Source organism: Nerophis ophidion, linkage group LG09, assembly GCF_033978795.1.
Source record: "Nerophis ophidion isolate RoL-2023_Sa linkage group LG09, RoL_Noph_v1.0, whole genome shotgun sequence".
NCBI lineage: Eukaryota > Metazoa > Chordata > Actinopteri > Syngnathiformes > Syngnathidae > Nerophis > Nerophis ophidion.
Window position 1 is genome coordinate 37,843,065 of NC_084619.1, and position 16,384 is coordinate 37,859,448.

The following is a 16,384-nucleotide window of genomic DNA, read 5'->3' on the forward strand; positions in this document are numbered from 1 at the left end:
AAGATTGGTATCGGATTGGTATTAGTATTACAAACAAAAACCTGGCATTGGGACATTCCTAATCACTGTGGTCGGCAGAAACAATGTGGTTGGATGTATTTTACTTTGAAATATGAGAATTGCCAAACTCAATGTGATTGGAAATGCAAAAAACAGCAAGCAGACATTTGCGGGTAAGATTTGAAACTGATAGTTGCCAGTTGATGGCAGCATTTCACCTTTCCTTGTGTGAGTGAGGTATTGTTCTAGACCAGAGCTCTGCAACCTTCAGCATACAAAGTGCCATTTGAGCCCATTTCCCACCAAATAAAGCCCACCTGGAGTCATAAACTCTGCTTGATCGGTAATAACACCACTTTTAGTTTCCTTACACTTATGCTATTGTATTTATGAAATCAAACACTAGACAGAAAACGATCAAGTATTTTTGCTCTGATCAGCTTTCCACAGTAGTTTCCAAAATCTGGTCTTTTCAGTCCTCTCTAGCTGGGTATTTTTTCGCTAATACAGTGGGTTTGTTCTGGAAATGTCTTGCAACATTTTATTTGTTGTTCGCCATTTTTTCCGCTCATATTAAGATCACAGGTGAACCAACCTTGTCAACAGTGAAAGCAAATGAATCTGTCCATGAATAATTAAATGTTCAATTTTTTTTTTTCTATGTCCATTGCTAGCTCACCGAGGGGCTGACCACTAAAAACAATACAATTGCTTGGCAGAAAATAAATGAGGCACAGGAGGTGACGTATGTTTCGATTGACAAAATATTAAAATGTTTTATTTTTATATTACAAGATCACCGAACTCTCCAAAATAACTTATATGCAAATAATAATTAAATTAAATTGCCATTATTTATTGACATTTTGTTTCAAAGCAAAGGGAGCCAGGGCGTACACATGAAAGAGCTGCATGCAGCTCCACGGCCACGGATTGCAGATTCCTGTTCTAGACAGACAAGTTAACAGACTTGCTAAAAAAATTTATTGTTTTTCCTTATAGGGAATGGCCAAATCCTGTGCTTTTGAAACAACCCGAGGACAGTAATCTGAATCTACCTGTATGGGATCCTCGAGTGAGTATACATCAGTAATACTAAAGATGTACTTGATTACACGCTTCCAGTCTTCAAGATCAATGTTTTTTTTCTTTAGGTGAACCCTTCTGACAGATATCACCTGATGCCCATCATCACACCTGCCTACCCTCAGCAAAACTCTACTTACAACGTCTCCATATCAACACGGACCATTATGAGCGAGGAGTTTGAATATGGTAATTGTTTTTGCGCTTCTTTCTATTCATGTTTGTAAAGAGTTATTTTATACTGTTTTGGTATCTATCTGTGATATAATCAGGTCTCAGTGTCACAGATGAGATTCTTCAGGGCAAAGCTGAATGGCCAAAGCTTTTTGAGCCACCCAATTTTTTCCAGAAATACAAGTAAGTGTTCCGTTAAGTATTCAATCTTTTAATGCAGTTTTTTCACAACCTAGGTGTCTGAAGACTTCCATTGGAGGTCGCCAGATCATGTTAGGGGATCGCCAGATCATATTAGAGGGTTGCAAAATCATATTAAAGGGTTGCCAGGTCATTGTGAAAAAAAGTTTAATGTTAGCAAATTTATGACTCTGCTTTTACAGGGTTTCCCCTTGATTGCCAAGATACCGGTGGGAGTGTGGTTAGGGACGTGGTCAATATTGACGTTATCACTTTGTTTGATATGATGCATATATTTTCTTTTAAAAGGCAAAACTCATGTATACATACATTTAAAACAAATCTGTTTACAATAGTATTAACGTACATCTTTTCTTTTTTTTTTGTAGTGATTTTGCCAATCCTTTTTAGTTACTTTTTTTTCCTAGCGATTTTGCCTATCCTTTTAGTTACTTAAAAACAAATCTAGCATTTATTTCTGGTGTTGTTGTAGACTGTATTCTTGAGTCGTGTTTAGAGACTCTTCGGTCCATATTCGCAATGAAAAACAAGCTGCTTGAGAGCCTGACGCCTTCCTGTCCCAAAAATCCGCCACTGTCATCTTACATTTTGAAGATCACTTTTTGTGGGAATATTTTGGATACATTAAAGTACATCTGAATCACCGACAAGCTGCCTCTGATCCAGACAACTACGAACATATGGATAACGTCATCAAAACATTTGGTTTCGTCAGCGCTGTTCCGGTGATCAGAAGTACGTATTTTATTGGTGGCACAATTTTCCGTGCATCACTAATCAATAGTGCGCAAATAATAAACTATATTCCATTCATACTGTAACTACCTGCTGGTGTTAGTGAAGCACGTAAACGGACTTGTGCACAGAGAAAATACTTGTTGTAATTAGGCCTGCTTTTTGCACAAATTTGGCAAAAGAATCTAAATAGAGCGTCGGACTTTGTCTTCTTCTAGACCCTGCAAGACTTTATTTTGTATTCACGTAGAAAACCCAAATTTTTAAGTTGTGCCGGCTAATATGTTTCTGTGGCGCACTGCCACAATCATACATATTAAGGAAAAACCCTACTTTTATTTAAGTAGGTAATATTTTTACTTGTTTTCTCTTTCTTGGGGCAGGGAAGCCGCATTCTGGCACTGTTTGCAGGCAGATGTGTTATGTTTGCTCGATGACGCATGGATGAAAAAAATTAAACTTGGCAGCACCACTGCCTGAGAAGAATAAGGCACTCACTGCAGTACCAAGTGCAACAAAAGATTTACTTTTTGAAATACGACTTTACATGCATGACCAAAAATATTTTTTTAGTTCAATGGGATATTTACACAAAAGTTCTGTCACACATGTAGTTGAAACTAGCTAAACATAAGATGTATTTAGAGACAAAACACAGCAATAAACTACAAAAGAAAATGTGCCACATTTACCGCTGAATAAAAAGCTTTCATATGATGCAGCATTTCTGGTGGCTCAATCGAGAGGAAAAAAAAAGCAGACACAAATGCTTCACGTTCGGTGCCGTTAGGTTGACAGTTTTTTTATTGGATTTAATTTCATTATTGTATTATTAGATATCTTAGGATGAAGCACCGGTTCACTGTTAATGTACAGCTCCACGACTACATGTAACAGAATTTAAAAATCTAATCTTATCACATGAAAACACGTTTGCGCTTAATCTCCTTTTGGCAATCTACTGCCCCAAACCCTTTTGTTTAGTGACATATGCTCTACATTTATGCTTTATAATAGGGGTGTATCAACAACTGGTATATAAGTAACATTTGCCCAATGGTTAGTATTTCCTTTACTCTAAAGCCATGATAGAACCGTACAACTCCTGTTTTGCCCTCATCACTAAGAAACACTCAAGAAGTGTGGCGAGATGATGCTCTTAATGGGTTCACTGCTGTCGTTTTGCCACTACACTTCTGTCATTTAATAAAAAATAAAAAAGAAGTCTCCATTGTACACAAATATTGGCCTCATGCACATTATTTCCATAATTTGGTGGGCTACATGAAAGGGACATATTATGGCTATTGTCTAGATTTTGCACGGCGTCTCATTTGTGTGCTACATTTGAGGCACTTTTTTCCAGAAACTTAGGTTGAATTCAAACTGTATAACTTCAATGTTCAACTCGTACATTCATTCTAATTCTGCATTAAATTAATCCTCATGTATTCCAGCTGTGAGAAATATTTTGGGATTAGAATTTTAGGGGAGTACGGTAAAAAGGTGAAAAAAGGGTGAAACATAATTTGTGATTTGTTAAAGTAGGGAAATGTGATGTTAGAACAGGAAATAGGGATTTTCCCAGCTGTAGGTCACTTTAAATTTCAATATTAGCAGCTTTTATTAGTAGTCACATCACAGGCCATCCATTTCGTTCGTAATTGTCGAAGTCACACATCCAGTGTGAACAACGCTAAAAAATTGTACAACCAGTTGTGTTGTACCTTAGGTATTTTACAGATTCTGGATTACTTGCTCAGTTACATCTGCAATGTGTAGTTGATTAATCACATCAAAGTAGCTGATTGTGTGTTTATAAGATGTACATCTTATGATTTTTCCCACAGGCATTACATTGTTTTGACAGCCAGTGCCTCCACAGAAGAAAATCATTTAGAATGGTAAGTGTCTTTTAGAGCTTGTCTGTTGTTGTATCGTTATATTAAGTGTCTTTTAGAGCTTGTCTGTTGTTGTATCGTTATATTAATATATATTAGTGTGTGGCGATAGGCTAAGGTTACAAAAACGTTCCTGTTTTAATGGGACAAAGCGGAGGCTGAATGAAAGTATACGGTCAACAAACATTTATACTAATAAAATAACTTCAAAATTAGATCATAGGCATCAGGAAAAAGGATGTATGATGGATAGACAAGGCTCCAAAAAACAAACGTAAGGCACGGCATCCTATGTGTAGAGAAGACATGTTACTTTTGCCAAGGCAGAATTAACTGAGGAAAAATGAAGTTCTCTACAATACGTTGTTCCACAATGTCACCTTCAACTAATTTTTGCAAGTGGCTGAGTCTATCTTTTAAGGAGAAGTACAATCAAACATTTGAGTGTTTCGAGCTTGAGTATTTTAGCAAGGTGCTTACCGTGCTGGTAAAATAACTAACTTCTAGTGTAACACCTTCAAAACGGTTGACTTTGCGTTAATACCTTATTTTTGCCTCAGCTCAGTGACACTAAATTAATAAACTATATCTAGCTTTTAGGTCAGGTTGCTGTTGTGTTTACATCAACGTCTGCACTGAGTTTTGGTACGCATGCCTGCTACCAGAAGATTGATGCACAGTATTAGATTAATTTTAATTGCATGAAAACAATACATTTTCAAGTGATCACAAATGTTTGAGTGGTACATGTTTAATAAAAGTTATTCAAAAATATCAAGCAAGAGTAGATTTTTCAAGTGATAACTGATTTTATTGACTACAATATGTTTTCCCTCAGGATTGGACTTGTTGAGTCAAAGATTCGTGTTTTGGTGGGAAATCTTGAGAGGAATGAGTACATTACCCTCGCACATGTCAATCCCCAATCCTTTCCCGGGTCCAAAGAGAACCGAAATGAGTGAGTTTGGTTTGGTTTTCTTAAAGTGGAAATTGCTGGGTTGCATGTGACGGTCCGTCCTGGTGCAATTGTCTTGGCCTGCAGCACTTGAAGGGCAAACAAGTGTATTTGTTTGAATAATTCAAGAGAAAACAGCGAAAATTCCATGTACATGCGCTGTTCTCGCCTGTAAAAATTAATCCAACTCGTATTTTGGAAAATGTTGATTACATTTCCTAAAATAATTCATCATAAAGGGAAAACGGTTCAAAAAAACAACCCCAAAAATTATATACCGTATTTTTCGGAGAGTAAGTCGCACCTGCCTAAAATGCATAATAAAGAAGGAAAAAAACATAAGTCACATTTTTGGGGGAAATATATTTGATAAAACCCAACACCAAGAATAGACATTTGAAAGGTAATTTAAAATAAATAAAGAATAGTGAACAGGCTGAATAAATGTACGTTATATGACTCATAAATAACCAACTGAGAAGGTGCCTGGTATGTTAACGTAACATGTTATGGTAAGAGTCATTCAAATAACTATAATATATAGAAAACATGCTATACGTTTACCAAACAATCTGTCACTCCTAATTGCTAAATCCGATGACATCTTATACATCTAGTCTCTTACGTGAATGAGCTAAATAATAATATTTGATATTTTACGGTAATGTGTTAATGATTTCACACATAAGTTGCTCCTGAGTATAAGTCGCACCCCCAGCCAAACTATGAAAAAACTGTGACTTATAGTCCGAAAAATACGGTAAATGGTTTTGCTGTGCTGAACCAAGTCTGAACACGCTCAACTACTTAGTCAAAGGTCTGTATGATTATGAAAATAAACTGTAAAAACCTATTTGATTGTTGCTTTTCATATTCTCCAGATACTTATATATGAGCATGTTTCTTCTAATTTGACATGGAATTGATGTTTTGTTAAGAACATACAATGCAATGATTGGCGTCAAGAAAACCTTGCTAATACCCTCAACTAGCTAAATTTGTTCTTCAGAAATAAAGATAAAAAATATATTAAGCCTAATGATTAGTGATTGTTTGATAAGACGCCTGAGCCTTTTTATAAATCACGCAGTTTTACAAATTCAGTATATTAAAGTTCAACATTGTCTTTCATGTCTTTGATACTTAATTTGTGGACCCTACCAGATGTAAAGAAATCTGCCTCTGTACTTTTGTAGGTCTTTAACTTCTTGCAAGTGTTGAAGGAAGTGTGGACTACCAGATAGTTTGAAATGTCAACTTCAGTGATGTTAATAAAACATCTTTTAAATCTTGTGAGAAGTGTTGCTTTTTAGGAGTGTATGAATTCACTCAACCGCATTCAGGTATTTGATGATATCTGACCTGTGTATTCAACCGTCTGCACAGCCAGTGGCGCAACTGAAGAGTGGCCATTCTGAGATGTATGAAAACCAAAAGTAAGAAGGGCTTCCTATTGGTCAGTGGTTGCAACCCAGCAATATGTATTTCACTTAATGAAATACAAATATTTTTTGGCCTTCCTTCAAAGTATTTCAGGGATTTTTAGCTCTTTTTAGTTACCAAAAAATGATGGACTGTACATATTTTTGCAAGAAGATAAACTTACAATATCAATATGGTATCAAATACCTCATGTCCTCTACTCTCCCGTCCAAAGGCAAAACCCAGTAACTAAATTTTGGTCAAAACTGAGCTGATAATAATTTTGGAGTTCCTAAGTGATATGCTTTACATTAGCGTATGCGATATTGTAATTTGTTCCGTAAGTAAGCTGTTACGCGCATGGCAGGACCTAGCAACTACCACATACCCGCTTAGATACAACAGAATTTAGTATATCTAGTATTTCAAGGGACCAATCGGAGCTTCTTTGTCAGTCGCCTTATTGTCTTTAATGAGACATTTGCACGAATGGGGGCCGACGGTCAACCTGAATATATGATATTATGGCACGAGGGGATATTTGGAAGATTGGCCCAGGACATTGCAAGCACCTTCATTAAATGTATTGTTCTTGATTCTTCCCCTTGCATACTCTTTTGGGCAGATAACTGTGGAGATCAAAATAAAAACTGGACGCTGTACACTGCTCTTGCCCAATGTGCAAACGCAGAATGGGGCCCACCCGAGATTGTGATAAAATATCTGGAGAAAGGGCACACACATGTTCATGAGAGCAGATTCAATCCATGGCTCAATCGGCAAGAAAATGAAACAAGATAACATCTATACGTTTGATGACTTTGTAAATCTTTGTAAGACAGCATCAAGATAGATTGGTTTTCCTTTGTTTTTGCAAAATCAGCTAGAAGTGAGTTACTAGGTTTTGCCTTTGGACGGGAGTACTGTAGGTGTCAAAAACATAGGTACTAAATATGAAATCAAATGAAGTTATTTTCTAAAAATGTTTTACAGGAATGATTTTGTCTCCATGTGGTTCATTGGGATCATTTTCAAAAAGGTGGAGAATGCGGAGAGTGTGAATATCGATCTTACATTTGATATCCAGTCCTTCACAGACACCGGTAGGTTATTTTTTTGGTACTGTATACACTCTGGGCTTCACGGTGGCAGAAGGGGTTAGTGCGTCTGCCTCACAATACGAAGGTCCTGCAGTCCTGGGTTCAAATCCAGGCTCAGGATCTTTCTGTGTGGAGTTTGCATGTTCTCCCCGTGAATGCGTGGGTTCCCTCCGGGTACTCCGGCTTCCTCCCACTTCCAAAGACATGCACCTGGGGATAGGTTGATTGGCAACACTAAATTGGCCCTAGTGTGTGAATGTGAGTGTGAATGTTGTCTTTCAATCTGTGTTGGCCCTGCGATGAGGTGGCAACTTGTCCAGGGTGTACCCCGCCTTCCGCCCGATTGTAGCTGAGATAGGCGCCAGCGACCCCAAAAAGGGAATAAGCGGTAGAAAATGGATGGATGGATGGATGTATACACTCTTTCTTGATTTCTTGTTCCCACTGTTCACTTTAGCTTTTAACATTACTTTGCTGTAAAACTTACCCATATTACATTAAAACTAAACCGCCAGGTCTACAGGGAAGCAGCTTTTTTTGGGTGTGGCTAATGTGCTAACACTGAAACAAACCAGTCCTCCAATGACCTCAAGGCCCCTTTTTCTTGCAGTATATAGACAAGCCAACAACATTAACATGCTGAAAGATGGGATGAAGATTGAAGCAACACATGTGAAGAAGAAGCAGCTTCATCAGTACCTTCCTGCTGAATTGGTACAGAAAAAGAAGAGAGTGAGTGTACACTATTTGAATGGCATTGTGTCATTTATTCCACTTAATTTATCCAAACTTCTCCTTCAGAGCATAGCAGAGTTAAACCGCAGCTCCAATGGAGGGAGCTCCAAGCGAATTTCTCTGGACAGCAGTCACCTGGACAGTTCAAGAGATACCGACTCAGGCACCCCCCTAAACTCCCCCACCAGCAAACCCTCCAAGCCCACAGACGACACAGAAGATGGGTATGATTCTGATTCTGATAAAACACTCAGTTCCTCTTGACAGTATGTTATTTTTGTTTTCCTTTTACTTGAATATATCATAAGATGAGGGTATTTAATTGACATTAAGGAACAGTAACCACAATCTAAAATTTATTTCAGCAAAAGAATGCTGAATTTAAACCGCTATTGCTCTTATATGTTTTTTGGCTTTGCTCCTTAGTTTTTTCATTACAGATATCAAAGTGACATGTCCAATGTCGTGGAAGACATGTTTCATTTTGATTAATTTATATTTAGATATATTCCTTCCAAGTTTGAGTTTGGTACTTGGTTTGATAATGTGCTCTGAAATGCACTTTGTGCTTAAACTTTGAGGAAAGTCATGACTTATTGACAGAGACTGACTGATATTTAATAACTATGTTAAATATTTCATACATGACTCTACCCATGTATGAAGTATTCCCAACAGGAAAATTACTATAACGTAATCTGTGTACCTTGTGGAAAAAGTTAAAGTTTATTTTAAGAAGATGTATATAATTGTTTTGTTTTGTTATCAGCATTTGTTTTCAGTACTGATTCTCTTATCTCTCTTTTCCTCTTCAGTGTCAGTCCCCCTACACAACTTTTTTTGGAGGTCTCCCCTGCATCCAGTTCAGCACCAACTGTTAAAGAGCTGGGTATGTCCATTCCCGTTACTGACTCTAGTGAGATTTTCATTAACTGTGCTTTAAGGTACTTAACTTCATTTGCTGGGCTATAAAATAGCGCAGCATATATCGAGCTATAATGGAAAGTTTAGAAGTAATCATGCTCGTATGTTCTTTGTCTGGCAATCTTAACAGCGAAAGCTCCACCTGCAAGTAGCTCTGTCTCTTCAACGCTATGTGGGAATATGACTCCCAATGCAGCAAGCAGCCCTAAAGAGGAGCCTGAGAGCCAGGAAGACTCTGTCAATGGAGCTGTCAAGAGACCTCACTCGCCTACACAAGAAGACAATGCCAAAAGGCCAAAAGAAACAGAGGTAAGACTGTTTGTGCGCTTGTTTCTTAAACACATTTGGTCTTATAGCAATGCTTATTTTGCTGCAGGTGGCACCCACTGATAAACCTACGTTCAAAGAGCCACTTCCACCATCATCAGAGACTCATCGAGAGAAATCAAACATTGTATGTGTGTCGAGTGCGTCTGTTAACTGTCTTCAAAACAGAGCCAAACGTTTTGTTTATCTTTTCACAATTAGACTCCTCTAGCTGAATCAAAGGCTAAGCCCATTCCGACCATTGATACTCCAAGAACGCAGGTGAAACATCTTTTATCAACAAAAAGGCTTCTGTTATCTTCTGAGCTATTGGTTCATAAAAGTAGGAAAATAAACGCAAGTGGCATTACTACAATTGTCTCTCCCACCAGAGGCTTCCAAGCATGGAGCTGCCCGACGCTTCCTCACCTCTGCCGGCCAGCAACAGCTGTCGTGTTGTCAAAAATTCCATAAAACTTGCTCTTAATCGCCACAAGTACGTTTGAAATTATGTTGGGTGTTTTTTATTTTAATAAATAAATTACCTGTCTCTTCTCTGATTTTACAGCGTCACACCTCCTAAGCCCCCAGTGTTTGAGGCTACCCTTACCACTGAGGCACCTCCTGACAGTCAAGAAAGGGGCATGTCCATTCCTGTTATTGGCTCGAGTGAGTGCTACGCCTCCCATCACTAGTAAAGACTATGCCTTTTCTATCCGTCCAAACTCACAACAGTTAAAACAACCTGCAAAAACATGCAGTCATCTTCCCCCCCACCCCTTTGCTTTTAAATGCACTAATGTGCCCTGCATATTTGCATGTAGTTTAAAGGTGTGTTCAATTAAAGTGAATTCCAATTTTTTTTACAGTAATCTAATGCTATTGTGTGTTAATTATGTATAAAACAAAGACAACTATTAAATCAAAAGCACATATTGAATATTGACTCACCCACAGTATGAGCTTAGATTTTCTTTCCAGGGAGAAAATATTTAATATTGATGTGTGGTTGGCAGTCTACTTATTTGTTTGTTAGCTTTTTTAACGTTATACTGATACTGTGCAGCACTTAATTTCCAATAATGATATCAACCAATTCCAAACTTCCCTCAAACTAATATGAGTTGAGGTGTGGTGTAATGAATTAACGTATTTGGCTTCCTTTACTGTGATTCCACAGGATGCATTTCAAATTTGACTTTGTTTGTTCAAAATAGGATGAATACTGCAAAGTACTTCATAGAAAAATAACCATATTTATTAACATTCTGGCCCAACAAAATGGTCATTAAAACAATCATGCGCAAATGTCATGTAAAATATATTTTTTTACTATTAACAAGAAAGACAGGTTAATCTTATTACCGTATTTTTCGGAGTATATGTCGCACCGGCCGAAAATGCAAAGTAAAGAAGGAAAAAAACATATATATGTCGAACTGGAGTATAAGTCGCATTTTAGGGGAAATTTATTTGATAAAATCCAACACCAAGAATAGACATTTAAAAGGCAATTTAAAATAAAGAATAGTGAACAACAGGCTGAATAACTGTACGTTATATGACGCATAAATAACCAACTGGGTACGTGCTTAGTATGTTAACGTAACATATTATGGTAAGAGTCACTCAAATAACTATAACTTATAAAACATGCTATACGTTTACCAAACAGTCACTCCTAATCGATAAATCCGATGAAATCTTCTTCCTTGATGTGGCTTCTAAACAACTCTGTCAACTCCAAAGGTATGCGCCGCTTCCTCTTGTCGTTTTCTGCTGCATATTTCACTACGTCCAGCTTGTAATCTGCAGTACATGATCTCCTTTTCGGTCCCATTTTTGTTCAGCCCTTCTCAGTTTTTATAAGTTACCGCCAACGATGAAATTATCCATTTTAATAGCTACGGTAGTAGCATATAGCAGTTAGCATTCCATGACCCACAATGCACTTCTGCCATGACCCTCCCCCGCAGAATTCTTATTGGTCGACATGTGTGTGACGATTGCTGATTGCTGACATTTTCTTCTCTCTTCCACAAATGAGAGAAATAATATTATTTGATATTGGGTAATCTGCAGTACATGATTTCCCTTTCGGTGCCATTGTTGTTCAGCACTTCTCAGTTTTTATAAGTTGCCGCCAAAGATGAAATGATCCATTTTAATAGCTACGGCAGTAGTATATAGCAGTTAGCATTTCATCACCCACAATGCACTTCTGCCATGACCCTCGCCTGCCGAATTCTTATTGGTTGACGTGTGTGTTTCGATTGCTGAACTTTTTTTCATCTCTTCCGCGAATGAGATAATATTATTTGATATTTTACAGTAATGTGTTAATAATTCAAACATAAGTCGCTCCGGAGTATATGTCGCGATTTATAATCCGAAAAATACGGTAATACATTTCCAAATAAGAATACAACTACACAATTTGGAAAGCTACACTTTGTGTGACACAAACATTTAAAATCCAAAGTCAAAGCATGGAAATAGTTCTTCTGCACGATCTGATTAAGTCATCATTTGCATGCATCAATATTAGGGTGTAATGGTATTGTAAATACTGTGGTATTTTGGTATCAAAATCATCAAAATAATGACGTGATGTGTGACCATATAAAATGGAATCTTGCGTCAGTGTAATTTTTTGCTGGCACTTTTGAATTGGCCGGTCTGGAAGTAAAGTACAGCGAGTGTGCCAGGTCGGTCTGTGGGAGGTCATAAAGAAGAGAGAGAGAGGATTGCTTTTTTGGACATTTCCGGAAGTTTTCATCAAAATCCATCCATAACTTTTTGAGTTATGTTTCTAACACACAACTCCTGGCGAAAACCCAACTTCTTTGGCTTTCGTCTGGAGTGTTTACAGAACGACACATTAAGCCGGTCAGAAGTTGTGATAGTCTAATCCACATTTTTTTTCCCAATAACATTGAATCAACTCGTGTTTTAAGTGGATATGTTATTCATGTTTTTAAGTAAGAAAGGCACCAGGGCGCAACGCGGACAAAATAAGTTTGGTGACACTGCGAGGAACACAATTAAAATGAGAAGCTACTTGATAAACCATCACCTGGAAAATATATTTGATGCCAACAAGGCCAAGCATCAATTTGTGAGGTATTTACATTTTTAAACATGAAATGTCAGTTGAATTTCTGAGAATCAGCATTTTCCAAAGTGATATAAGATGTCCACTATAGTAGACACTGTTTCTTGTAAGTTGAAATACACTAACGTCAACATTATTGTCTTAACATTTGTTAAATTGCGTGTTTATATTGTCAGATTAAAGACATTTAACTGAAAGTATATTTAATAATTATATATGTATGTATAAATGATAAATGGGTTGTACCCACTGGGTGAGTTTTCCTTGCCCTTATGTGGGCCTACCGAGGATGTCTTGGTGGTTTGTGCAGCCCTTTGAGACACTAGTGATTTAGGGCTATATAAGTAAACATTGATTGATTGATTGATACTTGTATAGCGCTTTTCTACCTTCAAGGTACTCAAAGCGCTTTAACACTACTTCCACATTTACCCATTCACACACACATTCACACACTGATGGAGGGAGCTGCCATGCAAGGCGCCAACCAGCACCCATCAGGAGCAAGGGTGAAGTGTCTTGCTCAGGACACAACGGACGTGGCGAGGTTGGTACAAGGTGGGATTTGAACCAGGGACCCTCGGGTTGCGCACGGCCACTCTTCCACTGCGCCACACCGTATATACTTGTTTGTAGTAATAAATATGATTAGAACATAGGGCTGAGCCGATAATACTACATATATATATGTATCTCGATGGACACGTTCTCGATATCAATATAAAATATGTTCGATAAAAGATTCGATACATATTTACATTTTTTGTCGGAAGAAACCAGAAATAATCAAGCAATCATTTCCTGAAGTCACTCACACTTTGGGAAACCAGCTAACGGGAACAGGAAGTGTCACTGAGAAACATGAGGGGCACGCTAACAGCCAATCAGTTAACATGATTCACTGAGCAATGGGAAGGACACTCTGACAGCCAATCACGTAACAGTGGCAACTACTGAGTGTTAACACCTTTTCTGCTGTTCAGTTCCCAGACCCAGACAAAGTAAAGGAGAGCAGGGGAGGTTTTCCTTCCAGGACCAATGTTTTCGTTGGGGGTAAAACCCTTCACTTCTCTTGACAATGGGTCTGCTAAGCCCCACTTTCGAGTCAAAATGATGAGGCCACCGACTCATGACAATTCGGTCGCTTTATTCTTACTGTTTATTCTGGAGGACAGAAATGGACACCTTCGCCAGTCACCACTTCTGCTGCCCATGCATGTTACTGCTTGCTTACTTCACTCCTTCACTCACTCACTAATGTCACTTACCCAACAGTACACACTTCCATTCTTAAAGGAACAAACACACACATGCGCTACCCTCATAACACGAGTGTGGTTTGCGCCGTCTTTCTGTCTTGCTATGGATTCATTGCATGGAGTGAGAAGAGAAACTGTAATATCTTGACATACCGTCTTTCTTTGAATAGCCGCCGGGCATGTAACATGCGCCTGCCTTGAATTACAGCCGGGTAAAACTCGCTCCCCAAATTTTTTTAGCGCATGCTTACTTTTACCACCGTGTCAAACTTGTGACATCACGAGTGACTCATCCACTGCCATTATTTTCAGAATGGCGGAGGAGTTATTTTTTGTTTTTACTGTGTGCAAACCAAGGGTTTTGTTCCACAGCCATACAGATCACACTAATGGTTGTGATATAAAACAATTTTAACACTCTTACTAATATGCCCCACACTCTCTGAACCCTAACCAAACAAGATTAACAAACACATTTCTGGAGAACATTGGCTCTGTAACACATTATAAACACAACATAAGAATTACCCAGAATTCCAATGCATCCATGACTCTTGGCTATATTATACACCCGCTAGCACCAACCCCCCCCCAAAAGTGGGCAGGTTGGGGTCTCGGCTCTGTGTCAGCACCCAGTATTGACCCACCCACACAACCATCTGATTGGTTACATACACAGCCAATCAGCAGTGCGTATTCAGAGCGATGTAACGTAACAGCCAATCAGCAGTGCGTATTCAGAGCGATGTAACAGCCAATCAGCAGTGGGTATTCAGAGCGATGTAGTCAATGCTTCAGCGTCGACCAGATATGTGTTTAGCAGGGGAGCATAATACAGCGTACTCTCCCCAAATTATAAAAAAAACTTCCCAGTCACAACTATTACTAACATCACTATGAGCCCATTGACATTCTAGAACTTAAACTGCAGCTCAGCTCACTCGCAGTTCTGGCTTGAGGTGAAGGCTAGTAAGCTTTTAGCGTAACGTTAGGTCATTTTGCAGTGTGTGTGTGTGTGTGTGTGTTAGGGGCAGCAAAGCCCTGTCTTTCTGTTATTTCATTGAACTCCATGATCTTCAGGGATGAATAGTCCCTCCTATTGCTGTTGTGCTATTTTTTCAGCTATAGTTACATTAAACATTAGTAATGTAGCAGCCGAGTTTTGAATGGCAGGGTCCTTGCTATCACATGTTGACAAAAATATAACGTTTACATAATAAAAGTCAACTACAGGCTTCCCAAATGCTGTAATAAATTAAGCATGATGAGTTGACTTGAAACTGTTTAATGTTGCACTTTTTATATGTAAAAGAGGTTTTGTCATTTTATTTAATCAAAGCAACAACTTGAGACAGTTTAATGTGGATTAACGTTGGCAGAATGATTATAGTGTTCCCAATGTTAAAAGGATAAAGCCATTGTTTACAAATTTGGTAAATAAATAACCAAAAAATGTATATTTTGTTGTTTTCTTACTGTACCGAAAATGAACCGAACCATGACCTCTAAACCGAGTTACGTACCGAACCAAAATTTTTGTTTACAGATACACCCCTACAGACTAGACAAGCACAATTTTCAACCCACTGTGTATGTGTTCAGTCCAGGGGGGTGACCTGCACACAACATGCTATTTTATCCACTATAAACAACTATTATGTATTTTATTTCAACAAAATATAAAAATGTCAGACTAGATAAACCGTTTCCACAGTTCAATGCTGCTCACACGTGTCGATTGTGTTGTACAGCCGTCTAGCTTTAATTAAAAAATAAAGCTTAACTGCTGTGGTGGGGATGAAAAATACTTTCATCCCGCTTTCTACAAAATCCTGTCCTTCTCTCGTAAGAGGTCGATGGGAATCTTTGGGCACTTAACGATTCGATCCAATTCTCGGTGCGACGATTCAATTCAGAATTCTAAAACAAGAAAATTCCTACGGAAATTTTGATGGGCTTGCGTCTGTCCCCGTAAACCTCTGGCCAGGGATCGGTGGAAGCCGACGTACTTTTAAGATGGCACTGAGTGTTTGAATTGGTGAGTTTTAGGTATAACCGTACAAACTGAGTTAGAGGGAGCCTAAAACATTAGCATGGAATGCCTCAAACGTACTAGCATGTTAGCTAGTACGTTTGTTGATTCTGGGGTAAACTGTTGAAAACTGACCTCAAAAAAGCTAGCCTGCTAACAGGTAGCATGTGCCACCTAACAAGTTTTTTGACTCTAAGGTGTATGGCTGCGAATTGTACAAAAAGCTGTTAAATTGGCCAAAAAAGTTAGAAAGCTAATGCGAGCTTTCTAACGGTTAACAAGTGTCAAGTTATTTGACTCTGGAAGAAAATGTATGGATGGCCTTACGGTTGCAAAAATAGCTCGAAAAGTTAGCATGCTAGCATTCTAATGTTAGAATGCTAACAGGCATGTGTCACATGCCAAGTTCTATAAGTCTAAGGTGTATGGCTGTGGAATT

At 38.3% G+C, this 16,384-nt stretch overlaps 1 protein-coding gene across 2 annotated transcripts in view; it reads left to right on the top strand.

The window, feature by feature from the left end:
- Window positions 1–16,384, top strand: part of papolg (poly(A) polymerase gamma) — a 59,453-nt gene that overhangs the window by 36,046 nt on the left and 7,023 nt on the right. The window contains exons 10-23 of one of the 2 annotated variants that reach the window (XM_061910941.1): window positions 1,003–1,075; window positions 1,155–1,275; window positions 1,359–1,443; window positions 4,047–4,100; window positions 4,936–5,055; window positions 7,468–7,577; window positions 8,185–8,306; window positions 8,376–8,533; window positions 9,125–9,198; window positions 9,430–9,542; window positions 9,610–9,687; window positions 9,762–9,821; window positions 9,932–10,035; window positions 10,108–10,208. In XM_061910941.1, the coding sequence (XP_061766925.1) occupies window positions 1,003–1,075; window positions 1,155–1,275; window positions 1,359–1,443; window positions 4,047–4,100; window positions 4,936–5,055; window positions 7,468–7,577; window positions 8,185–8,306; window positions 8,376–8,533; window positions 9,125–9,198; window positions 9,430–9,542; window positions 9,610–9,687; window positions 9,762–9,821; window positions 9,932–10,035; window positions 10,108–10,208 (1,373 nt within the window). Of the gene's footprint in view, window positions 1–1,002; window positions 1,076–1,154; window positions 1,276–1,358; window positions 1,444–4,046; window positions 4,101–4,935; window positions 5,056–7,467; window positions 7,578–8,184; window positions 8,307–8,375; window positions 8,534–9,124; window positions 9,199–9,363; window positions 9,543–9,609; window positions 9,688–9,761; window positions 9,822–9,931; window positions 10,036–10,107; window positions 10,209–16,384 lie in introns of both variants that reach the window. The other variant, XM_061910940.1, reaches the window with a different exon arrangement.